This window comes from Dendrobates tinctorius, unplaced genomic scaffold (genome assembly GCF_039654945.1).
Source record: "Dendrobates tinctorius isolate UK_male_01 unplaced genomic scaffold, ASM3965494v1 ptg000229l, whole genome shotgun sequence".
Lineage (NCBI taxonomy): Eukaryota > Metazoa > Chordata > Amphibia > Anura > Dendrobatidae > Dendrobates > Dendrobates tinctorius.
Genome location: NW_027361896.1, coordinates 5,015,522 through 5,036,652, shown reverse-complemented (window position 1 = coordinate 5,036,652; position 21,131 = coordinate 5,015,522). Strand labels below are relative to the sequence as shown.

The following is a 21,131-nucleotide window of genomic DNA, read 5'->3' as shown; positions in this document are numbered from 1 at the left end:
TCACGACAGAGATTGAGGCAGAGATTGCGGAGGCTCAGGAGGTGGTACCGCCGGGGTTGCCTGCTAATAAATCTTTTGTGCCGCTACATCTACGCTCTAGAGTGTTGGGCGAACATCACGACACGGTACTGGCAGGTCATCCAGGGGTTAAGAGCACTCTGGAACTGGTATCGCGTCGTTTTTGGTGTCCTAAAATCCGGCAGGATGTGGCCTCATATGTGGCTGCCTGTACCACGTGCGCACGGACCAAGACTCCTCGTTCCCGTCCCGCTGGTAGCTTGCAGCCTCTCGGGGTGCCCAGTAAGCCATGGACTGAGATTTCCATGGATTTTATTACTGACTTGCCCGCCTCGGCAGGGAACTCGGTCATTTTGGTAATTGTTGATAGGTTCTCCAAAATGTCACATTTCGTTGCTTTACCGTCTTTGCCCAATGCTAAGACTCTTGCTCAGATATTTATTCGCGAGGTGGTCAGACTTCATGGTGTCCCGTCTGACATTGTGTCTGATCGAGGTACGCAGTTTGTGGCAAAGTTTTGGAGAGCTTTTTGTTCTCGCCTTGGAATCAAATTATCTCATTCATCGGCTTTCCACCCTCAGTCGAATGGACAGACTGAGCGGATGAACCAAAACCTGGAGCAATACTTGTGCTGCTTTATTTCCGACAATCAGGAAGAGTGGTCAGCGTTTCTTCCTCTGGCAGAATTCGCAATAAACAACCATTGCCAGGAATCATCTGGGGAATCTCCTTTTTTTTTGTGTGTATGGTCAACATCCTCAATTTTGCACCTTGCGTCAGGGGTGCTCAGTTGGCGTCCCTGAGGAGGACCAGTTGGGAGCTCAATTGTCGTCTGTTTGGAGGAGAGTCAAGCAGCGCTTGTTGAAGGTGGGTTCCAGGTACAAACGGGTGGCTGACTGTAGACGTGTGCCAGGTCCGGACCTGTGTGTGGGTGATTGGGTGTGGTTATCTACTAGGAACATTAAGCTCAAGATACCGTCACTTAAGTTGGGTCCCAGGTTCATTGGCCCATTTAGAATCTCCGCAGTGATCAACCCCGTGGCATTTCGTTTGGAGTTGCCGGCTGTGTATAAGATTCATAATGTATTTCACAAAGCATTGCTAAAGAAGGTCGTGGGTTTGGTGGATGGTTCCCCCGGGCCACCACCTCCCGTCTTGGTGGATGGCACGTTGGAATTTGAGGTGTCCAAAGTGGTGGACTCTAGGGTTGTGCGTCGCACTCTACAGTACCTGGTCCACTGGCGTGGCTATGGTCCTGAGGAGAGGACATGGGTGCCGGCCTCTGATATTCATGCTGATCGACTGGTTACTATGTTCCATCGTCGCCATCCGGACAAGCCAGGTCCTCGACATGGTGAGGTTCCGGAGGTCCCTCATAGAAGGCGGGGTACTGTCATGTCGGACACTGTTCACACCAGGGTGTCCAGCAGGCAGCGGTAATACCCTGTTGGGTATTCTGTTCCAGTCGGGATAGGGTTAACCAGGTTGTCATGCTGGCTGAGGGCTGGGCCACGCCCTTGGTCTTTAAATAGTTCGTCCTGACTATGGGCGTCGCCGACTATAGCTTTATCCTAGTGCTAGCAATACCAGTCAGCAGTGGTGGTGTTGGAGCGTCTGATATCTGGTGCAGTATATCCCTCAGTGGTTCTTTCTCCAATCTGTTATATATATATTTCGTTGCCCTTGCACATTATTGTATTCCCTTGTGTATTAACTGTGTGGTGTTTCTTTTACCCCTGTCCATACGTATTTGTGGGGTCTGGTGTCTGGTCCCCTCACTGGGTGGAGGGAGGTGGGTTCAGCTTAGGGCTGGACAGGAGACAGGGACAGGGTGGAGGCTCAGGCAGGCACACCTTCAGTGTAAACCCTGGGTAGAGGGACAGACAGGGTTCCCCTAGTCTGAGGGACATCGCAGGGGTCCCGGGGTTTTTGCCTAAAGTAACCTAGGCATACCATGACATCCCCACCATGTCATAATTATGCTTCAACAACATTAACTCCAATTCCTCCATCTTGTTGGCAAAGCTTCTGGCATTAGTATACATGTACTTTATGTATCTCTCTGTACCTCAATTCTTTCTGAAATTATTAACTATTCTAACCCCACCCCCCCATGCCACCCCCACCCCCAATCTCATTATTTTTGCCCAGGTCTCTACCTGCACTGTCTTCCCCTCCTATAAAAGGAATACCCTCCCCCCCATCCCTAGTTTAAACACTCCTCCAACCTTCTAGCCATTTTCTCCCCCAGCACAGCTGCACCCTCCCCATTGAGGTGCAGCCCGTCCCTAGCGTAGAGCCTGTAGCCAACTGAGAAGTCGGCCCAGTTCTGCAGGAACCCAAACCCCTCCTTCCTACACCAATTCCTGAGCCACTTATTAACCTCCCTAATCTCCCGTTGCCTCTCTAGCGTGGCACGTGGTGCAGGAAGTATTTCCGAAAATACCACCTTGGAGGTCCTTGCTTTAAGCTTACAGCCTAATTCCCTGAGGACAGGCAACAAGCAGAATAGACTGGTTTGGGCTAAAGAACACAAGGAATGGACCTTAGACCAGTGGAAATCTGTGCTTTGGTCTGATGAGTCCAAATTTGAGATCTTTGGTTCCAACCACCGTGTCTTTGTGCGATGCAGAAAAGCGAAACATGCGTTGGGGTGACGGGGAAGCCAGTGTGACTTATACACATTATGTAAGTGCCTTTAGGAGTTTCTCCTTTTATTTTAACATGCTCATTTAATTAGTGGCACACTACTGTATTACATATAGGCTTTGTTTATACCTACAAACTAGCGGCCCGTTCTGAGACTAGACTCTCTATGTACTTGTATACATACTGTGCCTGTTTGAAACAAAAAGGTTTTTCCTTTATTTGAACTAGCTTATCTAGTTAATTGTACATTATTTTTGCCATTAGGTGTTGTCTATATATACTAATTATTGGCATGTCTTGAAATTGAACTCTATATGTACTTATCCACATGCTGTGCCTGTTTGAAATAGAATATCACAGTTTATTTTATCCCCTGGGCAAATGTGCAATATGGCTCCCTGTTTGGATAGCAGTATCCCTGTTATGTTATTGTATTTTCTGGATATTACTCTGTAGCAGATTGTGCATAATAAAATTTGTAATTGTTGGCAATTTAAACTGTGCTTTGTTGTGGTTGACTAATATATTTAATAAAAGATTATTTTTCAGAAAAAAATGGCGAGGGCTCCCGCTTAATTTTCGTAACTAGCAGAGGGAAATCTAATGACGGGGAGCTGATGTTTCTAGCCTGGGAAGTGGGTTATACCCATGGAGCTTCCTAGGCTATTGATATGAGCTCACAGCTGTATACGTAGCCTTTACTAGCTATTAAAATTGGGGTCCTTAAAAAAAAAAATGACAGCGGGTCCCCCTCTACTTACGGCTGAGAAAATAAACGTTGATGTGATCAGCCCCATTGATTAACACTGGTGTCATGATCCCAGTGCAGGTTTTTTGAGCTGCACACCGGGGGTTAATGTCTGGAGCTCTGTGCAGGTTTTGACCTGCACACTTGGGGTTAATGATTGTGGCCTCTTTCTGGTTCTGGGAGAGCTTCATAAACCCCTGGGTAGCTTCAATCCCTGCCAGTTATACTTTTGCCTTTGGCCTAGTGTGCTGACCCCCGTGTGCTTGTGTGTTGCTATAGCTTGTTTATATGGTTCTGATCTGATTCTGTTTCCCGTTGTGAGTTTGCCTGTTGATTTTGTACTGCGTTATCTGTGTATGACTCATCGCCTGTGACCTGACCACTCTCCGCTCGCCCCTCTTGTACCTTGCAGCTATCTGTGTATGACTCATTGGCTACGTCTTGACTATTCTCACTGTCTATGCCCCTGGGTAACTTTGTCTCGCAGTTACTCTGCTAGGAATTGTCTTGCAGCTCCTAGCTCTGTGGAGTTTAGGCCACGCCTCTAGCAGTCACGTGCTTCAGCTCCTGCGGCTCTGAAGTACGCATCTATTCGGTTGCTGCCCGCTCCACAGGTAGCTTTGAGCACAGTTCGCTTTACTCAGGACACGCGCACTGGCTCAGTGAGCAAGTTCAGTGCGGTGTCTCTGACAACTGGGCTGAGTGCTATGCAATGTTTTCTCGCATAGCATTCGCCCGTATTCTACGGTAGTGTTACTCCGGCCTTCATCAGTCGCTCCTGCACTGTAAATAATAAATTTTTTAAAAAAAGCTGCGTGGGTTCCCCTGTATTTTTGATAACCAGCCAGGCAAAACTCACAGCTGGGGGCTGCAACCCTCAGCTGTAAACAAGGTTGGCTATGAAGAATAGAGGGGTCACCAGGCCGTATTTTTAATTATTTAAATAAATGATTTTAAAAAAAAAAAAAGCGTGGCGTCCCCCCATTTTTTCACAACCAGCCTTGCTAAAGCAGACAGCTGGGGGCTGGTATTTTCAGGCTGGTAAGGAGCCATGGATATTGGCCCCCCAGCCTAAAAATAGCAGCCCACAACTGCCCAGAAAAGGCACATCTATTAGATGCACAAATTCTGGTGCTATGCCCAGCTCTTCCCACTTGCCCTGTAGAGGAGGCAAGTGGGGTTCATATTTGTGGGGCTGATGTCACCTTTGTATTGACAGGTGACATAAAGTCCACGGATTAGTAATGGAGAGGCGTCTATAAGATTCGTATCCATTACTAATCCTATAGTTCTATGGTAAAGAAAGACACAGCCAGATTAAAGTCCTTTATTAGAGATGAGGCTAAACACAGTTTTCCATTTTATTTAAAAATAACAAACACAGTTTGCCTAACTCCTAATTCCACCGAAGCCCTCGTTCTCCTGTAATAAAACTAAAATAAAAAAACAACAATATACCAAACCTGTCTGTCATTCTGTCCCATGTCGTAATCCATGTCTGGGGGATTAAGTTTTCAACCTGGACACTGCCACGATATGACCGTCAAGGCTGAGAACCACTGGGGAATGAACTACTGCGAGCAAAGCCTCAGTGACTGGCGGTGACCTCATCGAGATTACCTCCGAGCCCAGCAGGGCTGAACTGCTGTGACCTCAGCACCGTGGGGAAAAAGTCAGCGATGAGGTCACCTCAGTTCAAGCTCATTGACTTCACCCCACATCACGGTGAAAAACTCTCAGTGATCTGCTGTGAAGCCACTGCGCTTGAACTGCGGTGAATTCAGTGACTTTTTCCCACGGTGGTAGCGGGGATCTCACCGAGGTCACAGCCGTTCAGCCTGGTTGGGAGTGCAGCCTCAGTGATTGACCGTAACTTCGATGATTTCACAGAGTGGTTCTCAGCCTGGACGGTCGCATCTTGGCACCGTCCATGTTGAAAACGATCAATCTCCCAGACATGGATTATGACGTGGGACAGAACGATAGACAGGTATGTTATATTGTTGTATTTTTTAGTTTTATTACAGGAGACCCAGAGCTTCGGTGGACTTAGGTGTTAGGTGAGTATAACTGTGTTTGTTGTTGTTAAATAAAATGGAAAACTGTGTTTAGTCTTATTTCTAATAAAGGACTTTAATCTGGCTGTCTCTTTATTTACCATACAACTATAGGATTAGCAATGGATAGGTGTCTTATAGATGCCTCTTCTTTACTAATCCGTGTGACACGTCGCCGTCAGACTTGGGGCCTGCTGTTTCGGTCACGGCCACTAGGAGGCGCCGGACAGCCACTTCGCCGTCAGACTCAGGGATGGCTGTTCCTGCCTCGGCCACTGGGAGGCGCCGTGGTTCTGTTATGACGCCGTCAGACTCAGGGCCTATTGTCCCGGCTTTAGCCACTAGGAGGTGCCGGTCTGTCACGTCGCCATTAGATTCGGGGCCTGCTGTTCCGGTCGTGGCCACTAGGAGGCGCCGGACCGCCACTTCGCCGTCAGACTCTGGGACGGCTGTTCCTGCCACTGGGAGGCGCCGTGGTTCGCCCGTGAGTAATGGTGGTGACAGAGAAGGGGCTCCTGCGCAGCCGTCTGGTGGGCGCAGGCTCCGCCCCTCTGTCAGTCGTCAGGGGGTTACTGCATCACCATATGACCTGGTCCTGGGGGCGGTCCTAATGACATCATCAGTCCAGGAACCTGTGAGGGATGACCTTATCCCTCAAATACCTTGGGACTGGTTTTGCAAGCCGCCGGATATATTCTTGGTTCCCCTGCGTGCTACTGTGTGAATTGCTATAGTTAACTTTGACCTCAGCCTGGATTTCTGACTATTCTATTGCCTGCCGTTTCTGTACTTCTGCCGCCCTCCTGGTTTATAACTCTGACCTTGGCCTGGATTTCTGACTCTGCTTCTGCCTAACGATTTTGTACCTCTGCCGCCCTCCTGGTTGATGACTCTGACCTTGGCCCGTATCTGACTCTGCTACTGTCTGCTGTTTTTGTACCATTGTAGCCCGACTGGTTTAGACTCGGATCCCACTACATTTTTGGTCCCATATTGGAACACCTCTCTGGCGACCGCCCTGCTCTGGTCCACTGCTCTTATTCAGACAGCTACCTCCAGGGCTCTGCTATAAATCCAGATCCCTGTATAGGGGTAAAGGGTATCGGGGTTGCTCGGGGTGTTGTCTTACTGAGCCCAGACTCGCAGACGGACGTCACACCGTGGGCTTGATGTCACCAGACAATACAAAGGTGGCATCAACCCCACAAATATGAACCGCACTTGCCACCGCTACAGGGCAAGTGAGAAGAGCTGGGCAAAATGTCAGAATTGGCACATCTAATAGGTGTGCCTTTCCTGTGCAGTTATGGACAGCTATTTTTAGATTGAGGGGGCAATATCCATGGGCCCTTAACAGCCTGAGAACAAACACCAGGCCACAGCTGTCTGCTTTAGCAAGGCTGGTTGTCAAAAATGGAAGAGACCCCATGTTGTTTTTTTAAATTAATTTGAATAATTAAAACTAAGGCACGAGGATCCCTCTATTCTTGATAACCAACTTTGCTAGAGCTGACCGCTAAGGGTTGCAGCCCCCCAGCTGTGAGTTTTACCTGGATGGTTATCAAAAGTACCGGGGAACCCATGCTGTATTTTTTTAATTTATTTATTTACAGCGCAGGAGCGGCTAATGAATACTCCCATCCGCCGCTCCTGCTCTCACTGTTATTAGTGGCAGCAGGTGGCAGCTGATGGGAGCTGTAGTCCCATCATCTGACAAAAGTGACCGGATGTAATCTTTATACCAACCACAGCTGAGCACTCACTCTTCTGACAGTGTGGGAACCACGGCTCTCTAACCAGCAGGGATTATTTCACTGCGGGTCAGAAGTGCAACACCAGTGTTTCCCACACTTGCACACAGCGTAGCAAACACAGGCTTTTGTGCTGTGTATGTTTGGTTATATTCGGTGATTTAATCGACGAATAAATCGACGAATATTGCAAATTCGGTGATCATGAGCCGAACAGAACATTGAAATATTCACTCATCTCTAGTTGCTATGTGGAGCAGAGGTCACTTTTTGAATTTTCTCAATTCAGGTCTATGAAACTCATTACACTAGAGAACATTGTTCTGGGTCTCAGACTTACATTGAGAGAGTAACTGCTTCTGTACGTAATGTAACTCTGTGTTACAAATACAGTCATAGTTCCACAACAGACCAGTGCAGAGCTGAAAGTGGGAGAATACTGTGTCCTGTGAGTTTGCTACAACCTTTATGACATTTACACACATGATACTTAACAAAGGGATAAATTAAAAAAAATACATTGGGGTGGTGCTTTTAAGCATTCTGAGTGAGAAAAAAAACTCCAGCCCATAGAATTTTTCGGATCCTACATGTGCATGAATCTTTAGTTTACATTCTGCTTCAATAAAATTATGGCTTTGTTTTTTTTGTTATTGGTTACTTTTTTAACTTTTCATGCTTTCTTTTTCCTACAGCGAGGAGGTATGCAAACGTGGTTTTACAGTAATTGTAGATATGCGTGGTTCTAAGTGGGACTCTATTAAGCCATTACTGAAGATTGTGCAAGAATCCTTTCCCTGTTGTATTTATATTGCACTGATCATAAAGCCAGATAACTTTTGGCAGAAGCAGAGAATTAATTTTGGAAGCTCCAAATTTGAATTTGAGGTAAGCATTTATTTTACTCTTTCTCCACCATACTCCTTTATAGGAGTTTTTGCGTAAACTACGATAACTCACCTCCCATATTGTTTACATAATTGTATTAACTTTCTATAAAAAAAAAACAATAAGCCATTCTAACACCAGTCTATGAGGCCTTCTTAAGTTTACTATCACTATTACATACCCTATTATACGGATTTTAAGACGCACTTTTTCCCCCCAAAATTTTGTGGGAAAATGGGGGTGCATCTTATAATGTGTATATTACCTTACCAGTACCATTGCTGCAGGTCACAGGCTGGGATTAGGGGGTGTCCGGCGGGTGTCTACGGCACTACTGGGATTCTGCTGAAATTTTGTGACAAGCCAGAGACCCGGTAGCTCCATGGTTTCCTGTGCGGTGGACTCCGGGAAAATGGGGTCGGCGCATGCGCAGATGGAGATCTTGGCTCCAAGATCCCGAAAGATGAGATTTCAGCGCAGAATTGTGGGGGCTCTGGCCTGTCACAAAATGTTGGCAGAGCCTCGGCAGCGCCAGAAACCCTTGTAGCTCCGCTGGGCACCCACAGCATCGGAGACACCCGCAGCACCACCGCACACCCCTGTAGCACCGCCATTCACCCGCAGCATCAAAGACACCCGCAACATCGGCAGCACTGCCGGGCAGCACTGGAGACACCCAGCAGCAGCAATGGGCAGCAGCATCGGACTCTGCAGCAGCACCAGACACCCACAGCGGAGTGCCGCACATCGGAACATCCCCTCGTTCCAGCTTGCGGCCTGCAGCATCACCCCACATCTTTCTCCTTCAGCAGCGATCCTGGGACCCTGCTTCACTGCAGCCACTTCCCCCGGTAAGCAATAAGACACATGGATTATAAGAGGCACCACCATTTTATAAAAAAAAATAAATCATTTTTCTCCTCAAAATTTACGGTGCGTCTTATAATCCGGAGCGTCTTATAATCTGAAAAATGCGGTATTTAACAGTTTAAAGGGAATCTGACACCCATGGGACACTTTTCACCCATGGGCATAGAGGTAATATGATGTGACATGCAGTTGTGACTCCAGAATCCCGGCGCCTGCGCACATGAACGCTGAATACACCACCATAGAAGAAAGAGGTACAGATTGTTGAGCAAGTGCATGGCACATGCGCAGAATTCAGGCACCACAGCTGCACTTCAGAGGACAGTGTGACGTGCATGGGTGGGAGGTGATAATATAATGAAGAGTGGAGGCATGGATTTCTTCTAGACACGGCACATACCGGAGCCTGGAAGAAATCATTAACTTAAGAAATAAAAGTCTATTTCTCCACAACTAAACAGCAACTACGTACGCCTATAGTAATACCTGAAAACTGTCCCAAGGGATGACAGATTTCCTTTAATAATGAGGAAATGCAGAAATCAAACTGTCTAGCAATAAATAGTTTGGTATGGTTTTTATTTTTCAGAGTATTCTTGATTCCATGGTGCTGTACATGTAAAAATAGGGTTACATAAAAATCACAATTATAAAATTACAATTAACAAAATAACAATAACAGACTGGTACAGTGGGGGACGGTCCTGCGATTGTGGACTTACATTTTCCAGGGTATTGAGGAAGGAGACAGAAGGTTGGGTATGTTGCAGCAACTCCTGTGGTGGTGAGGTGGTAATGGGGGTAATTGTAAGCTGTAAATTTCTGGAATAGATGGGTTTTTAAGTTCTGTCTGAAAGTTGTGAATGTGTTGTATAATTGGATGTGTTGGGCCACGGAATTCTAGAGGACAGGGCATACTCGGGAAAAGTCTTGGAGGTGTTTGGGCGAGGCACATGTGAGTGTGGAAAGAGAACGAGGTCTTGGGAGGATCAGAGAATATGTCTGTAAATATATTGAGAGATTAGTGTGGAGATGCATGGAGGAGACAGATTATGTACAATGTTGGTCAATGTTAATAGTTTGAACTGGATTAGTTGGGGAATTAGAAGCGAATAAAAGCATATGTAGATGGTAGATTAGGAGGAGATGCAGAGTTAGTTGTCAGTCACTGGTTACAGTCCCTGCTCACTAAGCACTGAGCAGTGAGTGAAGCTGCGCTGACCTATCTATATGAATGGAAACCTGATTCTGCTAGGAGGAATTTATTTAATTTCTCATTGTGGGCAGCTACACAATGCTATTCACTTGCTGATTGACCCCATATCTGCAGGTTAATAGCGTCGTTTTATATGACAGGATCCCTTTAAGTTTTTATTTAACCCCTATCTAACATCAGACGTAATATTCCTTCCATGTGACCTGGACCAATTTGACCATGGACGGAATAATACATCATCACCATCACCCGCGCTCACGGGTGGGGTTGGGGGGTGGGCGAGCACTGGGGTGTCAGCTGATTCTGATAGCTGACACTCGGCACTATGTGCCAGGAGCTCTCACAGACTGCTCCCGGCACATTAACCCCCCTGAAATACTGTGATCTAGCAAGATTGCAGCATTCTAGAAGCCGACAGCGGGCTGACAGCCCCTCTGCCTTTAGATCGGAGACCCCGCAGCATGACGCGGGGTCCTGATTGTTGCCATGTGACCCGATGTCGTCATGGCAACATCCGGGTCACCAGACTTAGGAAAGTTGTTGATCATGCACAGTGCATGATCAGCAAGTCTCTCTGTCAGTACAGCGCTGACAGTTGAGAATTTGCTTTCTGGCCTCCCTCTGGTTATTACTGAAGGTAGTGGAGCTGGTCAAATTGATAGAGGGGTTGCGAGTTCTCTTTCTGGGCTCCCTCTAGTGGTTACTGGAGGTAATGGAGCTGATCTGATATAGGCTTGCCACCTGATAATGAGGATGACGATTGGAGATCTGGGGTTTCAGATTGGGATTTAAGACAGCCGACTCCCTCTATCCCTGCTGGTGATTTTCTTCCTGCCTCCTGAGGTCTTTGTTTCCAGCTCAGTCCCTGCATGTTCAGCTAAGTGTTCATTTGCTATTCTGTTTGCATTTGATCTGGTTTTGTCTATCTCAGTTTTGTGTGGGTCATCCAGCTCCGGCTGGGGCTGTGCTGAATCACCGTCCATATGTTACTGCTTGTGCCAGTTTGTTTTTGTCTCTTATTAGAGTGGCTTCTTTTTGCTCTGCTTTCAGAATATACCAGAGTGCTGATATAGTGGGCGAAGTCGTGCGACTTCAGTATTTTTTTCGTAAGCAGAAGAACACGGCACTCCAGAGAAAAAGGAAAGTTGTTCGGTGCTCAAGTAAGGTTTCCAACCCATAAATAAGTGCAAAAATACTTGGCACTCAAAAATGAAGAAGCAGTATATTCTTTATTCAGCATCCAGACAAAAATAGACTCATATCGTATGAACGTTTTCGGTCCAACAACGGACCTTCATCAGAAAGGTTTTTTGGTTTCTTTTGGTAGAAATCTATAATTTACAGAGTAAACAAGGGAACAAAACAAAAAATGTTTTGTCAGAAACTACAACGGACATATGTTTCTATTACAATTGCATTTAAAAAGGGTCAAACGTCAGAAGAATAATCTATAGTGAAGGATGGTGACCGCAGAAATTCATTCCAGCAGTGTAGAAGAAGCTCTCAGAATTGATCTGTGTCATATTTGAAGTTGAAAACATTAAGGCAAGCAGGTCTGAATACCAGAAAAAAAATTTGGATCAAAGCCCAAGACTACAGTGAAAATTGAAATCAATACAGTTCTACATATAAAAGGATATCTATGTGCTCCCGGAGTGTTCATCAGTACGAGAGAGATGCCTGCAGTGACATAAATGAATATCTGAAAGAGCTATATACCTGCAAAAGATACCAATAGGGTAATAGATATCCTTATGTGGTAGCAAAGTCTATGCTGATGAAAATAAGAGAAAATTATGCAGATGATTGGTACACCGAAAAACCAGAGGTTGAATCATTGGCATAAGTGTGTGGAGTAATGAATTGTTGAGATGGATACCTGGTATTATATAGAGGCTGGAGCACGAGTCTATCTGGTTGGAATTAGATTAATGTGACTAAATGAGAAAATAATGAGCGAAAATTCAAGAGTGTTCCATGGGGCTGGGTATTGCATAGAACATCTGATCAGCAGCCAAAGAAGCATAATGGCATTATCACTATATACCTGGATAAAGCAGGGCTACAGGAATGGGTTAACAGCACTAGGAGTGCAGGCTCTGCAAACAGATAGAGCACTGTGAAAGGAAGGAGGAATGTTAAGGGCCTGTCACACTAAGCGATATCGCTAGCAATATCGCTATAACTAGTGACGTTATAGCGATATTGCTAGCGATATCGCTGTGTCTGATACTTACCTACGACCCGCTCCCCCGCTGGTTATCGCTGATTGCGCGAGAACGTCCAGGACTGTTTCTCGTCGTCAGCTTCCTGCGGTGCTTCCTGTGGAGAGACGAGCGTGGAGCCGGGCAGGAGGACGCAGGATCGCCTAGTGTGACAGGTAAGTAGCGACCCCCGTCCCCAGCGATGTCGCTGGTGAGATCTGCCTGTGTGGCAGCTCACTAGCGACCACTTAGCGATGTACCAGCGATCCTGACCGTGTCGTATCGCTGGTCAGGATCGCTGGTACATCGCTAAGTGTGACAGTACCTTTAGTGTGGTATAAGCAGGGGGGAGGGGAGTCAGGCGAGCAGCCTCTGCTCCTAGATTACCTTAGTGCCTGCAGGAGGAATCCAGGGTGCCGCCGTGTGAGGAGGACTCTGTGTGAGCCGTGCTTCCGGGTTAAATGCCCGGCTGAGGCTGCGTCATAAACACGTCATAGCAGTCACATGACCGCATGGAGCCCACTACGCATGCCCCTGAGCTAATGGAGCAGTATAGGAAGTGAAACCACAACTGAACACAGTCTTGTGTTAATGTCTATGCATGCAGGGATGGCAATTAACCCCATAATGGTATGGGAAGCCCGTGTCTGAAGAACTGGCCACAAACATAGGGAAAAACATATACTGACGATTAATCATCCAGGAAATATTGAGGCCAGAGTATGAAAGGGAATTTCATGAAAATAGGATGTCCTCAGAATAACTGCATTGCTGTAGTGTGCTGTCAAGCAGGGCATGCATGGGGCAAATGGAAATGGTCATATTATCAGATACATGTCCAAAATAACTATACGTGTAATGATGTCTGAGAATGAGCAAATGCACATACATATATACAAACACACGTATATGTGCATATATATATATATGCATATGCATGAACACATATGCCAATAAGTGGTGAATGAAAATTTTTTTTTTTATGTATATAAAAAAGTGGGTGCCAGTATACTGCACCATAAGTGATATAGTGCCCAGTGATGAAGCTAAAGACATAGTCAATGGTTCTATGAGAGAAAGAGGGAAACAGAGTTAATACACAGCAGGGTAATTGACATAATAATATAACCTGATAAACATGTTATAGGAAAGTCGACACATCATAATCCCTATTCAAGCCCTTAGGTTCCAGGGTTTGCAAGGTAAAAATCCAATAGGCTTCCCTTTTTTTTTAAACTTTTAATCCGATTGGCATCCCTCCTGGAGATGTCTACTTGTTCCAGGACCTGAAATTTTAATTGCAAAATATTATGACTTTTCTGGTGAAAGTGGTATGGGAGGGGAAGATGAGTTTTTTTGCAGCGAATGTTTGATTTGTGTTGGGACACCCTGTCCCTGATAGCCTGTATCGTTTCCCCTACATAGGCTAATCCGCAAGGGCACTTTATGACATAAATTACATATGATGATTCACATGTATAGAAGCCTTGAATAGGGAATCCCTGTCCTGTGTGTGGGTGAAAGACCTTGGGACCTTTCTGGACATTGTTGCACTGCAAACAATGTAGGCAGGGGAAAGTGCCTTGCTTAGGAGTCTGTAGAAATGTTTGTTTAGATAGTATGGTGCTTGAACCTACATCAGCTTTAACCAGTTTGTCCTTTAGATTTCTAGCTCGGTGATAACAACAGAGGAATGGTACCTGGAACTCTGGAATGTTAGGGTAACTTTTAGTAAGGAGATTCCAATGTCTCCTGATTGATGATTGTATCTGGTTGGAGAAGAGGTGGTAGGTGCTGACAAAGGGGATGCGTTGGTTATTATCACGTGTGCCTGTGGGTCCAGAGTTGTCCCTAGCTTTAATACCGAATGAGGGTACCCCCTGCTGTGGAACTTGTTCTCCATGTCTGTCAGTCTCTGTTCCCTTAACTGTGTGTCAGAGACTATTCTGTCTATCCTTTTGAATTGGGATTTTGGAATTGCTTTTTTTATAGCTGGTGGATGGCAGCTGTCAAAGTGCAGGAGACTGTTCCTGTCAGTAGGTTTGGTATAAAGATCAATGGTTAATGTGCCGTCAGTATTTTTACAGACCCATGTATCCAGGAAATTAATATTGGTAGAGCTGTGTTGAATAGAGAATTGCAACTCAGGCCAGATACTGTTAATGTGTTCATTGAAGAGTAAAAGTGATTCAATTGGACCGTCCCAGATGCAAAATATGTCATCTATGAATCTGCGCCAAAGGATGGAATGTCTCTGAAAGAGGGGGTGGGTGTATATAAAGTCATCCTCAAAGGCTGCCATATACGCAATGGCATAAGGGGGAGCCACATTTGAGCCCATCGCGGTGCCCTGCTGCTGGATATAGAATAGGTCCTCAAACAAGACATAGTTCTCTTTGAGGACTAAGCCCAAGAGATCCGCACAAAGGTGTCTAATCTTGATGTCTGTGTTTGCGTTGCTAAGTAGCCTATCCGTAGCCTCCATTCCCTTGATGTGTGTGATGGAAGTATATAGGCCATTCACATCCCATGTTACCAATACTGAGGAGGTGGAAAGGGGACCCAGTGATTTGATAAGGCCCAAGAAGTCATTAGTGTCAAGTATGAAGGATCTCGTTAATTTCACTAATGGTGTAAGAATTTTCTCCAAGACTATTGCCAAGGGAGAAAGGATGGAATCAGTTAGAGAAACAATAGGCCGTCCTGGTGGTTTGTGTAATCTCTTATGAATTTTGGGCAAAATGTAGAATATGGGCATGATGGGATCCTTTTTGATTAAGAACTCTTTGAGCTTAGTGTCAATGGTGCCCTCCTGTGAATGGAAATCCACCACTGCCTTAATTTTAGCTGTTATTTGGCCTAAGGGATTGTGTGGAATAATTTTGTAGACCTTACTGTCTCCTAATTGTCTAAGAGCCTCCTCCATGTAGTCAGCTGTATCCATGACTACTATGGCAACCCCTTTGTCTGCTGGCTTAATGATTAGGGTTTTATCAGAAGATAATTGTTCAATGGCCGATTTTTCAGAGGGTGTAAGATTGGCCTGAAAGTGAAGGCTGCCCATGTTGCGTGCAAAATTATTGATATCTCTCTCTACCAGGGAAATAAATGTTTCTATTGGTGGGTTATCTTTAGGTGGCATATACGTACTGGGTGTTCTTAAGCCCAAACCATGCAGTTCAAGTAGGGGAGGTGTTCCCCCCGCTTGGTTGGGCCAAACCTGGGGGCTGTTTAGAGAAATGAGCCCGTAAACGCAAATTGCGGTAAAATCTCTGCAAGTCCATATTAAGCTCAAATGTGTTAAACTTATAGACCGGACAGAAGGAGAGACCTTTCTGGAATAGGGATAACTGATGGGTATCAAGGTGTTTAGAGGATATATTAATTACCAGTGGAAGGCCATTACCTGGGATCTCGTCGCCATTTGGTTTCTGGTGTCCCCGGCGACATTGGCCCCCCCGCCTCGTCTTCCTCTTGACCGGCCCCGATACTGTCCTAAAAAAGAACCTGTAGTGGTAGAACTTGAAGTGCCGGGTCTGCTGTCGGTTGAACCAGAAGAGCTCTGGGAGGTTCTTCGCCTGCTGAAACGCTGAGAATCTCTCCACTGGTAAACTCGATTTTGGAGATAATCCTCCGTGTCCCGTAGAAATTTTGTTCTCTTTCTCTTCTCCAGCTCCAGTCTGTGGGAGCACAAGGTCTCCTGATTTTTGGTTTTGAGCTCTTGGAAAGCTTCCTGGGACACAGTGCCCGTAAGTTGGTCCTCGATGGCATCTATTTGTGTCTTGACACAATCCAGACTTTTTTGTAAGGAAGAGACAGTAAGTGTCATCAAGTCGAAGGAACATTTATTGTGTTTGTGCTCGAATTTGGTACAATAATCTTTATCGTCTGTGCTGTTTGGTGATATGATGTGTATCACACTTAACATGGACCAGAGGAAGCGAATTATAGTTGTCTCAGGAGATTACAAAGAAAATTATAGACAAACATGTTAAAGGTAAAAAACCATCTCCAAGCAGCTTGATGTTCCTGTGACTACAGTTGCAAATATTATTGAGAAATTTAAGCTCCATGGGACTGTAACCATCCTCCCTGGATGTGGCTGCAGGAGGAAAATTGATGACAAATCAAAGAAACGGATAGCACAAATGGTACCAAAAGAGCCCAGAAAAACTAACATTAAAAGTGAACTTCAAGCTCAAGGAACATCAGTGTCAGATCGCACCATCCTTCGTTGTATGAGCCAAAGAGGACTTCATGGGAGACTACCAAGGAGGACACCATTGTTGAAAAAAAATCATAAAAAAGCCAGACTGGAATTTGCCAAACTACTTGTTGACAAACCACACAGCTTCTGGGAAAATGTCCTATGGACAGATGAGACAAAGATGGAAGTTTTTGGCAAGGTACATCAGCTTTATGTTCACAGACAGAAAAATGAAGCATATCAAGAAAACAACTCTGTCCCTACTGTGAAACATGGAGGAGGCTCTGTTATGTTCTGGGCTGCTTTGCTGCATCTGGCACAGGGTGTCTAGAATCTGTGCAGGGTACAATGAAATTTAAAGATTATCAAGGGATTCTAGTGAGAAATGTGCTGCCCAGTGTCAGAAAGCTTGGTCTCAGTTGCAGGTCATGGGTCTTGCAACAGGAAATTGACCTAAAACACAGCTAAAACACCCAAGAATGGCTAAGAGGAAAACATTGTACTATTCTGAAGTGTCCTTCTATGAGCCCTGACCTAAATCCAATTGAGCATAATTGGAAAGAGCTGAAACTTACCCCATCTGAAAAAGGCAACTTTCAAACACGAGACAACTGTAGCAGGTTGCTCTTGAGGAATGGGCCAAAATACCTGTCGAGAGGTGCAGAAGTCTCATTCACAATTACAGGAATCGTTTGATTACAGTGATTGCCTCAAAAAGTTGTGCAACAAAATATTAAGTTAAGGGTACCGTCATTTCTGTCCAGGCATATTTAATGAGTTTTATTTTAATTAAATTCTGTGGAAGCATGGTTGTGACTTTCATTTGTTCATTATCATAGATTTTTTTATTACTTTTGTCAGATTCAAGTTATTTCTGTGACCAATGTGAGTTTTTCTGTCATTAAACGAGGGGTACCAACAATTTTGACCACGTGTTTATTTCCGGTATCGGAGATGTCATTGTTCATGTTTGTAATACGTGTGGCATGCCTGTGCCACATCACTACCACATGGACGTGCGCCAGGGAAGAAGCATTACAGTAAGCGTGAGCTGTTCCCAGCTGTGAGCGGTGCTAGAGGCGATCTCACCGGATGTCACCACAGCTCAGCCGGACTGGGAACGATGCCTCAGTGACTGGATGTAATCTCTATGATGTCACCACCGGTCACTGACACTGTATTCCCAGCAGCTTATTCACCAGTGGTTCTCAGCCTTGGTGGTTGCATCTTGGCACTGTCCAGGTTGAAAACTAGTTATCCCTCAGACATGGATTACGGCGCTGAACATAACAGACAGGTATGATATATTGTTGTTGTTTTTTTATTTTAGTTTTATTACAGGAGAACGAGGGCTTTGGTGGAATAGGAATTAGGCGAGTATAACATAGCACGAGGCTATGCGATCCTATATTAAGGAGGCGTTGGAGAAGGGTCATATTAGACCATCCTCTTCACCCTTAGGTGCCGTTTTTTTTTTCGTGGCCAAAAAGGATGGTTCATTAAGGCCTTGTATTGATTATCGTGCCCTCAACAAAATTACTATTAAATATCAGTATCCGTTACCCCTGCTTTCAGATCTATTCTCCAGAGTTAAAGGTGCTTGCTGGTTTACCAAGCTTGACCTCAGGGGGGCATATAATCTTATCCGCATTAAGCATGGGGATGAATGGAAGACGGTGTTTAATACTCCGGAGGGACATTTTGAGTACCTGGTGATGCCTTTTGGGCTCACTAATGCCCCTTCTGTCTTCCAGTGCTTCATGAACGACATTTTCGGGGACTTTGTGGATAAATTTTTGATTATCTATCTGGATGATATTTTGATCTTCTCCAAGGATTGGGATTCTCATGTGGAACATGTTTGGACTGTGTTCCGGATCTTGAGGGAGAATTCCCTGTATGTCAAGGGATCGAAATGCCTTTTTGGTGTACAGAGGATTTAATTTTTGGGATTTATTTTGTCTCCGTCAACTATTGAAATGGACCTGGCCAAGGTACAGGCCATTTATGATTGGGTTCAGCCCACTTCTTTGAAGGCCCTCCAGAAGTTTTTGGGTTTTGCTAATTTTTATCGGAAATTTATAGCAAAATTTTCTAGTATTGCCAAGCCATTGACTGATCTGACTAAGAAGGGTGCTGATGTGTTGAATTGGTCTCCGGATGCTGTTTCTTCCTTTCAGGAGCTGAAGCGAAGATTCACTTCTGCCCCGGTTTTGCGGCAACCTGATGTCTCACTCCTGTTCCAGGTAGAGGTGGATGCTTCTGAGATTGGTGCAGGAGCTGTTTTGTCCCAGAAGGATCCTGCTAGTATTTCTGTTTTTGCCTCCTACGGTGACTCATTCATAACAGTACCCCCTCTTCAAGGGGGGCCATCGGACCCCCAGGTTTCCCGAGAAACCTCCGATGAAAGGCCTGGACCAACCGATCAACTCTTACAGAGTTCCTCAGGTCCATGCCCCTTCCATTGTACCAGATATTGAAGGAAAATCCGGACCATTCGAATCAATGATCCTTTGTACCTCATATTCCAAGCTTCCCTCAATAGACACTGGAGGAGGCAGGGGCGAGTATGACAGAGCAGGGGTAATAACCTCCTACTACAAGGACTTGTGGAACACATTAGGAATATGGAAAGACTGAGGGAGTTTTAATTGGAAGGCAACTGGATTGTCCACCTCCAGAATTTTATATGGACCAATGAATCTAGTACCCAACTTCAGCGAGGGCATCTTCAATCTAATATTCTTAGTGGACAGGCATACCTTATCTCCCACTTTATAGGTGGCCCCTGACGAGCGCCTCCTATTGACCTTCTGCCGATGCTGAGCCACCCCAATGTTCTTTTTAACCTCCCTCCAGACATCCCTTATCTCTTGAATGGTGACATCCACCCCAGGACACCCAAAACTTATCCTGGAGAACTTGCCAAAATGAGGATGAAACCCATAATTACAGAAAAACGGCAAGGTCCCTGTGGACTTATTAACCCGACTGTTAAAGGCAAGCTCAGCCAGAGGAAGAAATAATGACCAATTCTCCTGATGATCGGTGACAAAACATCTTAAAATTTGCTCCAATTACTGATTTGCCCTCTGTCTGCCTTTAGTTTCTGTCACGGTCCATTTTTGGAGCCGTGGCAGAATGTGGATTCTTATTGAAACCTTTTTCCTTTTTCCCCCAGTGGCCGCTGGGGTTTACTGCAACTGTAGTTGTTTTGGTGCTGGTTTTGCCCTCGGTGGACACTGGGGTTACTACATGTTTGAATTTTCCAACAGGTGTGATTACCCCCCTTCTTACTATAAAGGAAGGGTAGGTGCTCAGATCGCTGTTGGTAATATTGTTCATTTTCTAACCAACCTTGGTGAAGACTGGACCTGCCTGGTGGAGAGGGGGTTCAGATTTTCTGGAGTAGTGGAGTTGCTGCTGGATCCTGATCGGATCCTTTATCTGTTGCTTTGAGCATTTGCAGCAGAGCAAAGCTAAGTTTTGGGTTTTAGTTGCTTTAACCCTGTGGTGTCTGTTTTATTTTCCTTTGTGTGTTATTGGGTGCAGTTCACTTTATTCCCTGTCTCACCTCCTGGGGAGGGGGTTGGTGGTTTAGCTCAGGGCTAAACAGGAGATAGGGACAGGTCGGGGACTTGGGCCTCACTACCTTCAAGTGTACCCCCAAGTTAAGGAGAGTCAGGGCACCCCCTTAGCCTGAGGGGCAGTTCAGGGGCCCAGGTTCCACGTCTCCTGCTTTGTCCCAAATGCCCCGTGACATTATTACCAACCACCCATTTTTTCCTGGTGAGCCATGACCCTAATGCAGACCTGTCTCCAATTGCTGCAGACCCTCACTGAGGAGGGTGGGGTGCTGCGTGGTGTGGTGGAGCAGCAGCTGCAGCAGTGGGAGGGGTACGGGGCCTCAGCTCAGAGGCAGGCTCAACTAGAGCCCAAATTATCTTTCCCAGACAGGTTTTCTGGAGGGAGAGAGAATTTTTTGTTTTTTCAGGAGGCCTGCAAGCTACACTTCAGGCTCCGCCCTCGTTCATTAGGGAGTGAGGTACAGCGGGTGGGATTCATCATAGCCCTCCTTGAAGGTGATCTCTTATCCTAGGCCTTCTTCCTGCCGGCCGATTCACCATCTCTATGGTCAGTGGACGAGTTTTTTGCGGCTTTGGCGAATGTGCCCCCTGGGGTCCTTCCTGAGGAGGAGGACTCACAGGTGCAGGTGGACGAGCCCAGGCAGGTGGGAGGAGTTGGTTCCCCAGCAGTGTTGCCTGCGGATCGTTGTGATGTGGGGGCATGTTTTAGCTGTGGCAGACTGGTCATGTTTTCAGGGTCTGCCCAGCGCGTGCCAAATCTTCTGTACCATCTAAGGAGCCGCGCCCCCTTGGTCGTGTGGAGGGATGCGACCAGGGAGTGTCTATTTCCTCCATTTTGCCCTCTTAGTGTACTATGTCAGCAGAGGCGGTGGTTGGCGGGGTACCTGAGGGCATACCGGTGTTTGTGGACAGTGGAGCGGGAGTCAATTTGGTGGA

At 45.9% G+C, this 21,131-nt stretch overlaps 1 protein-coding gene across 1 annotated transcript in view; it reads left to right on the top strand.

Annotated features, from left to right (window-relative positions):
* TRIO (trio Rho guanine nucleotide exchange factor) overlaps window positions 1–21,131 on the top strand; it is a 2,342,529-nt gene that overhangs the window by 289,218 nt on the left and 2,032,180 nt on the right. Inside the window, 1 exon segment of the mRNA XM_073555735.1 lies at window positions 7,919–8,111. Coding sequence (XP_073411836.1) covers window positions 7,919–8,111 — 193 coding nt within the window.